Raw genomic sequence first — 17,255 nt, 5'->3', positions numbered from 1 at the left:
TGCCAGAGTCCTGCCACAGGTCATTAACATCTTGATAGATTTGAGGCACTTTCTAGCCTGAATGCTTTCACCCAAAGACAGAGGCAAGTCTTACTGGGCTTTGAGTTGCTTGGAGGCCCATGGACACGGAGGCAGGACACAACAGATGGACCCTGCTAGTATCAGCCAAGGGCTTCATACAGTGGATTACTTGATCAGAACTAAATCTGAGCCAAGTGTGTGGTAAGTTCTGAGCCCAGCCATATGCCACACACACTGTACTAATCATTGGGAACTAGGCTGAGACATGCTGAATATAAGTGAATCAGAACCAGGCCCTGCCTGAAGGAGTGCCTTCTTCACAATGTGCACAAGGAACTACACTGTGTCGTATCATGTGAGCGCAAAGAAGGGAGATAAGGTTATTCCGATTGAATCAACATGGAAAGGCTCTGTGGAGTTGGTATCCCTGAATGACAGGAGAAGCCTGGGTCAGCAGAAAGAAGGAAGAGGCATACAAAACAGAGGAAACGGGGTGAGTGCGATCATGAGGCCAAGGGATAGCACCGGAAATTTGGGGAAACAGCAGGCAGTTCAATTTGACTGACAGAATTTGTAAAGGCTCATAATGGTAAGTAAGGCTGGAGAGAGAAACTCAGTCATGACATACAAGGGCTTGTGGATGCAACAGACATATATGGAAGCAGTGAGAACCCACTGAAATTCTTATGCGTGGACCAGCATACTTCTCAAATTTTAATGTGCATAGGAATCAGTTGGGGATCCTGTGAAAATGCAGGTTTGTGTTCAGTAGGCCTGGCTGCGGTGGGGACCAAGGGTCAGCATTGCTAAAAAGCTCCCAGGCGATGCTGGTGCTGCTGAATTCAGGACCACACTTTGAGTAGGAGGGGTCTAGACTAGATGAGCGTATACAAAAATCCATGGGGTTAAGTAGAAGATGCAATTCAGAAATGGTAATTTCCATAGGACTTTTATCATTCGGTTCCTTATGATTTAATAAGGATTAGAAATACCCTGATTTCCAGGTTTTTTTTATCTTTTTGCTTTTTAATTATTGGTAGTAGTGTTTTTATTATATAATTAGTTTAGCAATCCTGATAACATAATGAGACTGTGACAAGGTAAAAGTGTGACTGGCTTTAGTTCATCAGCATTGCTCACCATCCCTGACAGGCATTTAACTTTTTTGTTTTTCCTGGTCAAAGACTAAATAAAGTCAAATGAACAGCAAAAACCAGAGAAAGATCTGGAGAGGAAAAGGTCCCTGAACCTGCCCAATGAACCCGATCCTCTTCCCCGCAAAAAAAAAAAAAAGACAGTCAACAAAGAAAACAGACACAGGAACAAAGATTATGTAACCAATTTGAACTGCAGTGATCACTGTATTGGGAGATGAAAAAAAAATCACAAAGGCAGCAAGAGCAGTGTAATGAGAAGACAGCTAGCCTGGGAGAGAGGTGTCATGAAGTCAAGCCCTCCTGTGACCCTTAATAAGTGGTTGCCCTTCGACAGGTCATTTAATCTCTGGGTTTCTTCATCCGTAAAATAAAGCCAATAGTTCCTCCCTGCCTGCTCCCATGGGTCTGTTTGAGAATTGCATAGGATCGTAGGTGTGAAAGCGATCACACACAGGGTCGCTTTGGGGACCAGGATACTTAAAAGAGGCAGCCCTGTGCCTGGAAAACAGTCCCTGATCACCTATTCTTCAATGTTCCTTTGTCTCCCAGGCTGCCCTTCTCTTTATTTAAAGATCTAATAGGGACCTTTCTTCCACAGAATCTTTCTAAATTAAGCACAGATGCCCTTCACACTTCCACTTACTGCACCAAATCCAATAAACAGCATTCTCTGTTTTTCAAATAAGTTTTTGCAGCGGAGATCCAGTCAGTATGCTCTTCAGGGAATGCCAAATATGAAAGAGGCAGCCCTTATCCATCGAAGATTACAATATAATACCGAGGCACATGTGGAATCTTTGCACAACAGTGGAAAGGCTATTATGGCAAAAGTGAAGGCAACGTACCAGATTGGAACCTTATTCCTGCAACTTTAGAGCTGTGTTACTCTTCTGAGCCTAGATTCTCTCATTTATAAACTGAAGGTAATGTTTCCTACCTCAGACTATTACTGTGAAGATTAATCGAAATGAAGAGACTTTTTAAACTATAAAGTGCTATAGAAATATTATTATTGTAGAAATAGCCAAAAATAAATGGGGATGCTTCATATAGTTTCATTTATCTTTCCAATCATAAAGTCTTACTCTGCCCCACTGATAGATATTTCCTACTTGGAGATTCAGTTTTGAAAGAATAATAATAAACCCTTATATTTGTGTGTCATTGACAGTTTGGACAGTAATTGTCTGATAATAGGTGGATGATTGAGTAACTTTATAAAAACTACATGGTAATCAGGAAAAATATAAGGAAAAAACTAAGAGAAGTTCTATTTAGAGAAGATCATAAAAATTATATACATTTGCACTTTTCACAATAGCAAAGAGATAGAATCAACCTAAATGTCCATTAATAATAGACTGGATAAAGAAAATGTGGTACACACATACCAAGGAATACTATGCAGCCATAAAAAAGAATGAGATCATGTCCTTTGCAGGGACACAGATGGAGTTGGATTTGGAGGTCATTATCCTTAGCACACTAACACAGGAACAGAAAACCAAATACCCCATGTTCTCACTTATAAGTGGGAGCTACATGATGAGAACACATGGACACATAGGGGGAACAACACACACTGGGGCCTACCAGAAGGTAGAAGGTCGGGGGAGGGAAAGGATCAGGAAAAATGACTAATGAGTACTGGGCTTAATACCTGGGTGATGAAATAATCTGTACAACAAACCCCCATGACACAAGTTTACCTATGTAACAAACCTGCACTTGTACCCCTGAACTTAAAAGTTAAAAATAATTATATGCATTTGTTCTCATAATAGCAAATGCATGGACATCAAAACATTTGGTGCATTTTAAGTGCTCGATAAATGTCATTATTAATATGTAACAATTTTTGGCAAGAATTTATAAATATAAGCTGGAATAATATATATATATATATCTCAAAAATTAAAAGTGGATGTGCTTCTTTCAAGAATAGTAAATATCTAATGAACTAAAGGACCTATTACATGGGGAATCTTTGCACAACAGAGGAAAAACTATTAAAACAAGGACATATGAAATCGAACATTAAAGCAAAAAAGGACATATTAAAACAAATTCACCAATTAAAAATATTAAAAAGACAAATCCTATCCAAGTTCACCCAGCTTTACTGATAGTAAGTAGTAGATCCAGGATTCAAAGCCAAACCTTCTGATTCTGAATTCAGTGCTTTCTCTATGACCCCTGGCTGACTCTTCAACTTCACTTTGATTCTACTGTCTATATGTTACGCATAGACAGTCTGATTTCACATATTAATTACACTGAAGCCCTGGGATAGACACCAGGTGGACTTGGGGGAATAATGAAACATATTTTCAGTATCTTTTACAAAGATGAAGAGCAAGAATTACCGGTTCTTAGATATCTTAGGCAACTACTCTCAATGAGGAATAAGAAGAATAAGAACAACAATCCAACACGACCACTTCACACTAACGTGTGTGGAGGAAGGCGCTGTTTCCTCCTGTCTCTTTAACCATTGTAGACAAAGACACCTCAAACACATTCTGCTGAAGAGCCACTTTATTGCCATCATATCATACTTTTTGAGATTCCATAGAGTGTCAAGACGTTCTCCTTGGTGCCGGCTTAATGGATCAGTTCCAAACGCATACACATAATTTTTAAAATAATCGTTTTGTTTCAGAAGGGCCAATAAAACGGTAATAGGAAACTGCAAGGTGGAAATAAATACTATCCTGCCTTTGTAGCTCTATATAACACTCCTGGATGAGCTGGGCTGGAGGCCTGAATCCCAATTGGAGATTCATTAGAATTCTCTTAATGATGTCAGCTAAACTGGGATCTAGCTGAAGTTTAGGGCTGCATCTTTCCAGTGCCCCTCTTGGACTCTCTGTTTATTCTCTTTGTGTTCTCTTCCCAAGTGCCTGCAAACTTGTTTTTCTGATTTTATTGAATAATATGTCCCTGTCAATTTAGAGAATCACAAAGCAGCTTACCTGAATTAATTTGAGTACCACTTCTTGGAAAATGACTTTACCAACTTAATGTTAGTAAAATAAACAACATATGCATTGTTTTATTCTTGTAAAATCTGAAAAATTCTCATTTCTGATTCACATCTAGTCCCAACAATTTTAGATGAAAGGTTGAGGGCCGATAGTGATCTTTATAAAACGGAAATTGATTGTACTTTCTCAACCCTTCAGTGCCTCCCCATCACATATGGGATAGAATCTAAGTTCTTTAACAGGATGCAAAGGCCTTTAGGCTCTTTTCCAGTCTCTTCTCTTGACAATTCCCACCTTGCCCTCCTACATCAAACTATTTCTGATCAAAGGAGTCTGATCAAACATGACTAAAGATTGAGCTGAGTTCATCAGTCAACTCACCCCTGCATCTTTGCGAATAATTAGAACCCAATCAGCCTCAAGGCCAATGCAGGGGTGCAGTCTATTTTCCTTGCTCTATCACTTACACGTTCCTCATTTGGGCACTTCATGTTCTTCAGCCCACATTCCTCATTTATAAAATGGGAATCATAAAATCAATAAAGTTGTTGTGAAGCTAACATGAGTCCACAGATGTGAAAATAATTTATAATGTGCTATACACAGTAAAAGGGTTTTTACTCTCATCATTCTGAAATGGGAATCCTTGTTCCAAAGCCAGACATGCTAGACAGGCAGCCAGGTTGCTAGACAAGCAGCCAGGAGGGTCCCATCTCCATGGAATGAGCTAAAAGTTAATGTGCATGAAGCTCAGTCATTTTTGTCATACATAAAAGAGAATCTTGTGTGGTTGGTGAGGCTAGGGCAGTTGGTCCACATTACAGCTCCTATAATTCATAAGAACTAAATAAATGGGTCTCATTCCATTATAAAAAGGAGCCAGGAGTAATTGCAAGCTCTCACCTTTCTGGGCCTGCATGTTTGTTTATTTTGTTTAGTTTTTTTGTTTTGTGGTTGCTGTTGGGGGAGTTGGGATTTTTGTTTATGTGTTCTCATTGTTGTTGTTTTTGCTTTTCCCTACCTTGGTGTGCTAGAATTTTCAAACAAACAAACAAAAAGGCTTAAATATGAAAGGCCATTTAAATCCTCCATGAATGCTCCTCTTTTTGACAATTATTTTTTCTCATTTTTCTGCTTGAAAAGTAACAGTGGCTAGACTAGGAACCTTATTTATTTGGACCAGATGCCTGAACCACCGTCTTTACAACTAGCAGCTCTTTCAATTGCATAACGCATCTCGGAACCCACGAAGCAAAGAAAATAAAGTGTCAAATTCTCACTATGGCAGAAATGACTGAAATCAGAACTTTTCCGGAAAGTAGGTTTTAATGGGGAAGAGGAGGTAAAGGATTTTGGCAGAGAGAAGACCAAAAAGAACACCAAGGAACTACGATTTAAAGGAGATGGATGGGTTCCAAAGTGCAAAGGAAGAAAGTCTGCAAGCAAACAAGCAAACATGACAGTAAGAAACTGCATGTGTGCAGGACTCATCCCTCACTGTTGTAGTTAATTTAAATACCTACCACAAAACAAAAGAGAAATGTACAATGAGTTTCTAGATAGGCCTTACCAACCTTTGAGCTTCCTACTAGGTTCAAGCTGGGTTCAAAGTTTGGGTCTTTGGGGGACAGCTGTTCATATTTTCCTGAAAACTACTGGTGTTACCAATCATTGTAGTTGATGTTAAATCAAGCATGCAGAATTGTAGTGCTAAGCTTCAATACAGTTCATACAGTCTGACTTAGCTTTGGACAATTTATGTCGACACATCTTTATCATCACTGAATAAAAATAATCAAGCAAACAAAAAAGCATATTTCTATATAAATAAAACTAATTAAAATGTGCAATATTAAAGAAATTACCAGTTCTGTTATCTGAGAACTCAACAACAGCCCTGACTAGATTTAGAAATACCGCATTTATGTATTCTTTCTTGTAAGGGAGTTGCAGTCTAGAAACAAATTAGTTAAGTGTTTACTACTGATGGGATCTCCAAAATCTATGTTGACACCTATCAAGGCCGACTATTCATTTGCAGAAGTGAAATTTCACTCTGGATGGAAAGTGGGGAGTGGGAAATGAAATGAGTGTTGGTAAGAGTGAATTAGGAAAAAGCCTGAATTACAGAGTTTTCTTTTCATTAGCGGTAACCTAGAAATGACAGAGATGGATAGGATAGAAATGAAGGCGGATGCTATGAAAAAGAGCCTCTTACTAATAGTTATTACTTGTGAACTAAGAGGGGCACTAACTGCTATTGAAAGTCCATGTGCTGGGCGTTTTGCTAATTCACCAATGTTATCTCACTTGGTCCTCTCAAGAATTCTTCAGATACATACTATTATCTCCATTTTATGCGTGAAGAAACAAAAACCCAAACCTGACAGATAGGTTGGTGTCTAAGAGTTCATTTGTACTTAATGCCTGGAACGCATTTGGAACAGTAGTATAAAATGGTGATCAGTCAGATGAACTCACAGGTGATAATGGTGCTACTTCCCACTGATTGAAAAATTTGTTCTGCTGGCCTGGATGGTAAAACATTCAAGTGTTGCCCTCCTGAAACTTAGTCTAACAAGACATCCTGCCCAGGAGTTAAAGATTAATGATTATTTGCTTAAGGCATAGGAATCACTGAGCCTCTCTGCTGAACCCTTTTGTGATCAAGTTACCAAGCCAGGGCTGGGCGCCGGGGCTCACGCCTGTAATCCCAGCACTTTGGGAGGCTAAGGCAGGCGGATCACGAGGTCAGGAGATCGAGACCATCCTGGCTAACACGGCGAAACCCCATCTCTACTAAAAATACAACAAAGCAGCCGGGCGGGCGCGGTGGCGGGCGCCTGTAGTCCCAGCTACTCGGGAGGCTGAGGCAGGAGAATGGCATGAACCCGGGAGGCGCAGCTTGCAGTGAGCAGAGATCGCACCACTGCACACCAGCCTGGGTGACAAAGCAAGACTCCATCTCAAACAAACAAACAAAAAAAGTTACCAAGCCAGAAAACAGAACTTACTAAATTAATCAAGTTTCTGAACTGGGTGGTCTAATCAAATTATCTGTTTAATATTAAGTCTTCTGTAGTAAAAAATAATTGCCTTTTTCTCTTATTATGGGGGTATTTTACTTATTATTATAAAGACCATGGTATTGCTAATATTTACTTGGCAGGTAAAGAGATGGTCACACAAACAATATAATTTCTGGGAAGGCTAGAAATGTAACCATCTTTGTGGTGGTATCTGCAGTCAAAGCTCTTATGGATAAGGTAATCTTTGGGGGAAATGCAGGCAGTTATTGAAGCAATAAGGGCTTGAATGTTAGACTTGGTTTTTATTCTAACTCTGGAAATGCACCTGTCTTAGCTAGCTTCATGATTTCCCTGGTTTTCCTGTTCATACGATTGTATATAAGATCAAATTCAAAGTGTCTATGTTGATTTTATCTTCTTTCCCAGACTTACTTTCTGTGACACCTAAAATGAGATGAGTAGTAGTTCAATGTGTTTATGGGGGGAGTGATTTTAAATAAGAGAGATTAGAATGAGAGAATTAGGAAGCCAATATAACAGTCTTTGAGAGTGGTGATACAGGCCTGACCTAAGGTAGCCGTAGTGATGGTTGAGTGAGGGGACCAGCCCAGAAAACAGTTATAGGAGTCATATCATCTGGTCATACATAGGAGTCATATCTGGTCATACCATCCCCATGGAATGCCAGAAAATGTGACTAACCTGATAATTCAATCATTTATCTTATGTAGCAACCAGACAAATTCTACCACAGGTTCATCTCCTATTCTGTTACAGTGATGTCAGGGAAAACGCTGTATTTCCACGGCCCTTCACTCAGCTGTAACTACTCACTTTGTCAAGAGCCAGAAGCCTTGAATGGTCTCTCCAGAAGTCTCAGCTACGTGACCTTTCAAGTCTTCCATGGCAGTCTCAATGGCCCCCGGCTAGATGGAAAGAAGAAAATACCTAGTTTAGAGCAGACTTAGCCCATTTTGCTCTTACGATTAGTTAGTCTATTCCAACAACTTCTCGGAAAAGCTGGTCACAAAGGATATAGTTTATTCAGTTGCCTGTATGCCCGTATGCCTAACTGCCTTCCAGAGAACTTAGTCGTGAACTCTAGCAAGCTTTTCTCCTTGGGTGGAGAAAAAGTGGTCTAGGCCCCATCTTCTATAATCTTACTCAGATTTTATTATATAAATGAAGACAGCCACTTTCAGAGGAACAGTTTTCCCAAACAAGCATTACAACGTTCAAAGCCTTTAGGAATCTGTACATTTTAAAATTAAACCTTTTTTCTCTTCCTAGAGCACATGTCAATAAAATACAAAATAACCTTCTTGCAACGCTCTGATAATAAATTTTAGCTGACTCAGGGAGATAAACTCGGTCTGTCTCCTCACCTTATTTTCCGCAGCCTTCCCCGAACAGGTGTTCCTACTTATAGGCCCAGCCTTAGCTTAAAGATTGATTGCCATCTGTTCTAGCAAGTTCATAGACTCTCTAGCTCAATGACGCTTAAATTTCAATGCCCATCAGAATCACCTAAAGTATGTGTTAAAACATAAATTTCTGGTACTATACCCAGAGATTTTTATTCTGCTGGACCAGGGTGGGACCTGAGAGTTTGTATTTCTAACAAGTCCTTGGGAGCCACTCATGGTGTGAAGGCTGCACTAAGAGAACCACTGCTCAAAGGTACTTCGACAGAGAAGGTTGTGCCAACATCAGCCACCTCCAGTGACCCCACTGGCAGGGCTAGATGACTCTGGAGGGGAGTTGCCTATGATTCTATGACAATTTTCCCTACACTCAACCTCTGCTCCCTGTGATGCAGTCTGACTCTTCCAGTCCCACTTGTCCTCTCAAAAATAATACTTCCTTTGATGACTCAACATGGGTATTTTTTGGGGTCTCTCTTCCTTGTATTCACATAATTTTGGTCTCAACAAATATAACTTAGTAGTGAGACTAATATTTTTCAGAAGAAAAAATTGTTAAGTAGAGTTAAAGAGTAATGAAATAATCCTAAAATAAGCATTTTATTGAATGCTTTTATGCCAGGCACTTTGCCAAAGATATGTGAAGATGAATATAATCATGTAGAATTTTTAAAACCTTATTTGCCTCGCTTATGGAAAATAATTGGCAAAGCCTATCAAAATGGAAAATGATCTATCCTTTGATCCAGATTTTTACTTCTGTGAAATTATACTAAAGAAATTTTTGCATATATACAAAATGACATATCTATAAAGTGTTCTTTGCAGCCTTGTTTTTGGATAGCAAAAATTTCTGGAAAAAAAACCACAAACATCTCTCAATAAAGAACTATGGATATATATTATAGGATACATTCATACAATGCAATATGATGAAGTTATTAAAGGTGTGAAGACAATTGTGTTCATATGGAAAGATTTTTTAATGTATTATCAAATGAAAGAAAAAAATGATCAGAAAAGATGGTAAAATATGCCATTTTCTGTATAAAAAGGAGGAGAGGGAATAAAAACAAATATTTGTATGTGCTTCTCTATGCCTAAAGTAACTCTTGAAGGATATATAGAAACTATTAACATTGGTTCCCTATGGTTCGCAAAGAATGTGATAAAGATAGAAGATGAAGGTGATGTTTTGCTGTATACCTTTTCAAAAGTTAGACACAAAAAATAAAGCATGTTCTTTACAGAATGAATTGGTAGCCTCTGGAGTTCTATCAATCTTCTCACTGTGCAGTTCTTATCTTTGGTAAAAATGTAGATCAAGCCCTTATAGAACACAGAAGGAAAATATACCCAGATACAGAATTGTACTCTCCCCCATCTTACTATTATAGTTACTATAATAAGTTAACTTTAGTCATTCAGTGCCAAATATAAAAGTGTAAATACATTGACTTGTGTCTGGGACATTAAAGTTTAAATCTCAGCCTTTCTTATGAGGATCCACTATACACCATTTTGTCATTCTACACATCAGGTTGCTCATTTATTAGATGGATAAGATAATAACTGTAACTGAGTCATGCTACAAAACACTATATATAATATTATTATATATAAAATGATAAATACTGATTGATAAAAATCTTTATCATCATTCCCATTATGGCTGACATTATATAGAAGGAAAATAGTTATACCAGAATTTGGGGATCAAATGTTTACTGTGATTGAATAATCAGCTCTGAGACATCATGCGGCCTAAGACAAACAGGGAAATATGGTGGAATAATATGTACACATCATCCGACACAACGTAACAGGCAATATTGTCTTTTATAGTCTAGCACTGAATAGTTTTAGTTAAAGCAAACCTACTGGGGGAATTCTGAAAACATATGTGTTTGTTTCCTTACATTTCCTTGAGCTAGACTAGCCTGAGGCCAGTTGTCACACAAACGATGTCCATGTCTGTGCTAATTTTTCCCCATGTAATGAGCTCCTTAGCTAAACAGCAGTGGTATAGAAAAGAATGTCTGTGCAGACTCAGACACTTGGGTCCCTCTTGTCATGTCCAGACTGGAGTCACTTTGCAATGAACACACAAAGTAAGAAAATCAGCTCTAAATCAGATGTGATTTTTAAAGTCAAAGCAAATTTGTCTTTACCTGAAAATGAAGGGAATGTATCGTATCTCATTGTGGTTAGTCCTCTGTTCTCATAAAGAAAAATAAATTATGTTTTAATAATCTTCACAGGATTTCAGGGTTGGAGGGAGTCAAGAAACCTTTTGCCCAGTGAGGTGACTATTTTCTACACCAGAAAGAAGCCCACACCGGCAATAACACAACCAATATATTTATTTGTTCTCAATGTGAGAGCAAGACACAGGGAACCCTATAGCAAGAGAAGAGGGAAACAGAGAGAGTATGAAAGCCAAATTAGTGTCATGGAATCTATGACATCTTGCTACACAATGGGAAGTCCTGAACCTGCTTATTAAAGTCTCGTTGCTCACAATAGAACACAGACTATAAAAACGCCACGGGGAACCGTTAATTAAATATTAAAAGATCAAATAGTTTCAGTCCCATTAGTTTGTATGTAATTTACATTCTCGAGTATAAATTTAGAGATAATTCCCCATCCCAAATCGCTTTCAACTTTCTGATAAGGTATCTGCAAATATAGAGGCCTACAGAGAGTTTAAAAATATCTTTCCCCATGTGGACTAAGTATTGTTCCTTTCATAAGAAGTTGCTTTTGAATATCAGTCTCCACAACCAAGAAGATTATCATAATATACCTCTAGTTATTAGTCTTGAGGGGTACTTTTGTTCAGAGAAGCCACTGGGCCTGTTTTAGCTATGTCTAAGCAATAATAGCAGATGAACTAAAACCAAAGGAAAAGGTTATCCAAGCAGACTGATGGCAAGTGGTTTGGATCTTTGTTTCTGTGACCTTTCATTCATTTTCCAAAGTCAGAGGCAGTGGGCTGCGGTAGAAAGCATCGAGAGTTCTGGGTTCCAGGCCTGTCTTCTGGTTCTTGCATGGCCCAGAGGTTGCTGGTTGACCTTGGCACCAAGTCATACCTCATTTGTGTGCATCAAAGTTTGGATTCAATATTCCTTAAGACCCTTCTAGTGGGAGCTCCTAAGCTAAGTCAGAGGCACACAGTTTCAGAAAATAGATAATAGGTTGGAAGCCTGAGGAAAGGAAGTAACATCCCAGAGTGACCCATAAAGGATACAGGAGGTTTAAGGGGCCAGATATACTTGTTTTTATGATCCAGTATTGAGAGATGTGTTCTCATATATGAGGTTATGATGTTAAAATTGACTTGTTGGTCAATAGTTAATTTATGTGTCAGTCACCTCTTTGTAAATCTAATTTGTAATTCATATAATTGAGCTTCTTTCTGATTATGGCATTGGCTGTTTACTCCTAGCACTGGAGAAACTGAGCACTATCCTGCCACAGGGAGCCAGTGAGTAACTTTCCTTTCTAGCTTAAAAAATTTAGACAGGAAGAAACCTATATATACAACAAAAGTTAAATAAATTGTAGTATATTCCCATAGTTGGATATTATGAAACTATTAAAAATTGTATTATGGAAGTATGTTATTGAAATGGGAAATAATAGTTGGCATATAATCCCATTTTTACACAAGAAATTGTGTATATATAAGTGAAAGAAAAAAAGAATATGCACCTAAATATATAAGAGCAGATGTAATACATTTTGGTTAAATTTGGGCAATGATAATCTTTATTTTACTTTGCTTATTTACATTTTCTAATTTTTCTTCAATAAACCACCTCCTGTGCAATAATTTTAAAAGATTTTAATAATATGAAATACCTGACCAAGTAATTCCTCTACTCAATGACTGCCCTTCTGAATGTACAACATACATAGTTTAAATTCTTACTCCATGAGAAGTTGATTTCTTTTTAATTGAATCTAATTATAAATTGGGAAACTAGTTTGAGCCCTAGCTTTGCCACTTGCTACCCTCTTGGGCAAGTCAGTGGTCACTAACTACTGTGACATTGAGCAAGCAACTCCCCCTTCTCTGGGCCTTATTTTCCTTTGAGAACAAGTGTGTTGATTAGCTCACTGGTGCTCAAAATGTGGTCTCAGGACAGAGAGCATCAGTATCACCAAAGACTTTGTAGAAACCCAGAATATAATGTTTTGCATGGTAAAGATTGAGAAGCATATGACTATATCATCTGTAGATCTCATTTCAGCTTTAAGAAGTCATATTTTATCATGACTTTTTCTTAGATTTGAATCTTTGAGACTCTTGATCTTATTGAATTATCCCTTGAGAAAATGAATTAGCTTCCTTTTTACTGCTACAGACCCTATATGTCTACATTTGTATCTTACCCTGAAGATCATGAAGAGGTCGTGGGCATCTTAATGTTGTTTCCTATGACCAATTACAGAAAAGTGGATGTAAAGTCAAGAAAAAAGAGAAAGCATTTATAACAACAATGAGATGCCATTTATAAAATATTGATAGATGTGTTATGCACTCTACTAAGAACTTTTACAAAGTTAGCTTATTTAAATTTCTATATAAAACTGGTGTTTTATCTATACTTTGTAGATGAGGAAATACATGCATATACATACAATACCCCGCCCCCTCTCACACACACACACATTTCTCTCCAGTTTTTTTCAACTACCACCCATCAGCAGACTTGTGGTTTATAAGCTAGTAAAGCTGGATTTTTTTTTTAAGTTTATCGTTATAAATTTCAGTTAAGCCAACAGTTGTATTTCCATTGTTCTCCCTTGTGTGAATGCACATTTATTTTACTCACATGGCAATAAGAGCTCTTCATATTATGTCTGTTGGTCTGAAGGAGGGCAAATGCTGAGTACCTTGGAAAATTTCCCTATTGGTCCCCAGAGTCTTCAGATTTACTTTCGATTCACTAATAATTAGAAGATTTTCCCTCTCAAGCTTTTGAGAACTTAAGATTGTTTTTGATACACCTAATAGATATTCTTCGAATTGATTGGAATCAGTCATTGAAAACACTTGTAAAGGAGCCATAAATTCTATTGTACATGGTTAGGAGAGTGTTGGACTTGGAGAAAGAAGATCCAGAATCAAGACCCGGAATCTAGCTGCAGCTCTTTCATAAACATTATATGACTTGGACAGATCACTTCATTTTTCTCAAATTTCAATATGTTCATCTTTAAAAGAAGGATGGTAAGCCCTCTCCTGCCTGCCTCCCAGTATTGCTCTGGGGAATCAAACAGATAAAGGATGTGTGTTTGCTGCATAAGCTACATGATGCAACACCAATACAATCATCATGTGTAGTGGATTTGGACTCTGTCACTTTAGCTAAGCTGAAGCTACATTTTCTAGAATTGCTTTTTTGGGTGTGTTTCCAAATTAGGACTGCCAACAATAGACACCTGTGTAATATTCAAAAGGCAGAATTGAAACATAAGTCGTTTTCCCCGTTGAAGATCAGTGCAGGTCACCATGCACTGTGACAACTCATGTTCATGGCAACTGATATCCTGGTTTACCTGATGGCAAGGGGTAGCCCCTGTACCTGCATCTCCTTCCATCACAGTCAGGCTTTCTTTCTAAGATTTTCCTCTTCCTGGGCTGGCTAAGTGTGTAGCTCAGTAATGAAAGCACTAGCTTCTAAAAGTGACCTCACATCATCAAGATTAAACTTGGTGGGAGACAGACATAGGTTCCAGTTTTTCCTCATAAGTTAAACGTTGTCACCAGAAATTCCAGTTTGTTCATGCAATTTTTTTCTTATTCCTTTTTCCCTATTTCCTCTTCACAACTGCCAACTGGTTGGCCTATTCTAACTTCAGGCCCAACACCAGATTCAGAGAAAACAATTTTCCATAGTCTCAGCCAGCTCTCATAATAAGTCAGCTCCCAATAATAAATCTCCTATTCTATATCACACTGTGTTCTTCTATCATCAAACCCTGACATCATCAATATCAAAGATAGCACAACTCCAAGAGATGCTTTGATTTCCTTTGCAGCTATATCACACAGCTTAACTTTGCATATTGAATAAAGTTCACATACTTTGGAAAACAAACCATATGCTCTACATATGCAGAAACACTCACACAAACACACATATAGTATAGCACCTACTAAAGCATCTTGCACATAAGAGTATATGCAATGTTTAAACACAGACTCACACAGGCACACACACACACACACACACACACACACTCGTTAAGTTGCTTTAGTTAAAACTTTACCTAAACCAAAGATATATTTGAAAGCAACCAAATCAGGATTTATTAATTAAAGCTTTGGAAAAGTCACAAAACCCTGCCCCCAATTTTTTATGAGAATGAGTTGAAATACATTTTTTTCCAAAAAGAGATCTCCCACGGTCACATGAAAATGAGATGTTCTCTGTTGCCATCGTGTAAACTCCCTGATTTTGCCCCCAGTTGATCGTAGCCCCTAAGCTAACCATGACTGTGCTAATAGGAATGTTGAAGGATTGGAAAGAGGATCTGTAAGTAGGAGGAAGAGCTCGAGAGGGAAAGGTACTAGAAACCTATGAAGCACTCTCCACTGGATCCAAATGCTAAAAGCTAAAAATATTGTTTTTTAACATCTAGATATACGAGCTCCCTCCTGCTTACTTACCCATCCATCTACTTTCCCAGCTCCATTGTGCAGTTAAGAGAGCTCAGCTCCAGATGGTAGCTGTAGGTTTGAGATTTAAAGCTACCTGCCCCCCAAGTCATCATATGAGCACCCCATTGTAAACCTTAGAGAGTCAGTGCATTCTTAGCAACCCTCTCCACTCCGTTATCCATATCTTTTCCACACAAACAATGAATACCCTCACCGAGTTAACTGCTTTGTATTCTAGCTACTGTGGTTCTCTCCTTACAGAATATTAGTTCTTTGAGATCAGGTTTAGCATAAACACAAACTGAGGAACCAAAGTAGGAAGCTGGGGGACATACTTCTTAATACTATCTCTGGAATCTAAAATAGATCTTTAAATTCTCTAAAGTTCAGATCCTTCATCTTTAAATAGGGATAAGGATACCTACTTCATGATTATTATGACGATTACATGAAACAAATGTGAATACGCTCGGTAAATATGTGATACACAGAAGGATCTTAAGATGTTTTATGGTGAATTTTTATGTAGTATTTAAGAGAACCAATAAATTTACCCGTGTAGCGAAGTACTTCCGTGAGATGTAAGGCTGATGATAAGGATTGGGGTAAAGAGTAGATTCAGTCACACTTGACTGCCTTGAAATCTGTCTTGGCATCGGGTCCTTGCCTGGGTCCTCTTCTTCCGTCGATAGGTGGTCAGTCTCAGAGGGCTGGTCATCTCCCTCTTGCTTCAGGGATACAGCCTGGAATCCTTCAAAACTCCCAATTGTTGACATTTCTTCAGCCTAAAACAAGGGCAGAAAAATCTCATTGGAAAAAATGTTAACTGTGTACCTGTGTCCTAGCTATGTCAAAACAGAATATGATGAGCAAATGGCATTCCTGAAACTTAAGAACACCCGTCATGTTAACTAAATAGAGGCATTGGTGGATATAGCTTCATAACACAGATTTCTAAATACCATCCATAATCCTGCAAGGTCATTTACCAGAAGAGTGAAGGAGAGACTCTCCGGACAGAGAAAAGGAGTTTGCAAGTAGTTTCATTTTCTCATCTTTAATCCCAGGAGTCAGAAACCTGAACAAGAGAAGAGCTGTATAAAATAATTACCAATTTCTCTTCAAAATTGCATAGCATTTTTGGTTGAAAATTCACCAGACTGAAAGCTTAAGAGTTAAAAGCAATGATAATGCATTTTCTTTTGTGCTTCTTGGGTAATAATAGAGCATAAGAGCACTTAGAACTGAACGTGTTTTTAAACTGAAAAATTCGAATTCTAAAAATTTATTCTAAGGAAATAATTTAGATGAATACCCAAAGACTCACACGCATGCACCTGCACACACACACACACACACATACACACAGTTTTTCAGCTGGGCATGGTGGCTCATGCCTGTAATCCCAGCACTCTAAGAGGCTGAGACTGGTAGATCCCTTGTGCTCAGGAGTTTGAGACCAGCCTGGGCAACATGGCGAAACCCAGTGTCTACAAAAAATACAAAAATTAGCCAGACATGGTGTCATGTGCCCATAGTCCCAGCTGCTCAGTAGGATGGGGTGGGAGGATCACCTGAGCACAGGAAGTGGAAGTTGCAGTGAGCCAAGATTATTCCACTGCACTCCAGGCTAGGCAACAGAGCAAGACCCTGTCTCAAAAAGAAAACAACAACAACAAAGTTTGTTCATTACAACATCCCATCTAATAGAAAAATATAGCACGTTTTATGTAAAAGAAAAATACACCAACCAATTTATATCTCATCGAAGAACACTGTGTATAAAAATAACATTAGACATTCATGCAACATCGTGTCTAACACCAGAAAATAAAAATAAAAAAGTATCCATCAGTAAGAAGTTGACTAAATAAAATATGTTGTACCATACTGTAAAACACAAGTGTGACTGTATATTTCCATCACCAAAAAATATCCAAATATATTATAAATGGAAAAAA

At 38.2% G+C, this 17,255-nt stretch overlaps 1 protein-coding gene across 1 annotated transcript in view; it reads right to left on the bottom strand.

The window, feature by feature from the left end:
• The window catches only part of TPRG1 (tumor protein p63 regulated 1), a 147,140-nt gene that overhangs the window by 96,657 nt on the left and 33,228 nt on the right, over window positions 1-17,255 (bottom strand). The window contains exons 2-3 of the mRNA XM_023214734.1: window positions 15,849-16,079; window positions 8,029-8,120 (exon numbers count right to left, since the gene is read on the bottom strand). Of these exons, the coding sequence (XP_023070502.1) occupies window positions 8,029-8,120; window positions 15,849-16,070 (314 nt within the window). The 5' untranslated portion in view covers window positions 16,071-16,079. The remainder of the gene's footprint in view (window positions 1-8,028; window positions 8,121-15,848; window positions 16,080-17,255) is intronic.

This window comes from Piliocolobus tephrosceles, chromosome 2, assembly GCF_002776525.5.
Source record: "Piliocolobus tephrosceles isolate RC106 chromosome 2, ASM277652v3, whole genome shotgun sequence".
Classification (NCBI taxonomy): Eukaryota; Metazoa; Chordata; class Mammalia; order Primates; family Cercopithecidae; genus Piliocolobus; species Piliocolobus tephrosceles.
Note: the sequence above shows the minus strand (reverse complement) of the source record. Positions and strands in the feature narration are given on the sequence as shown.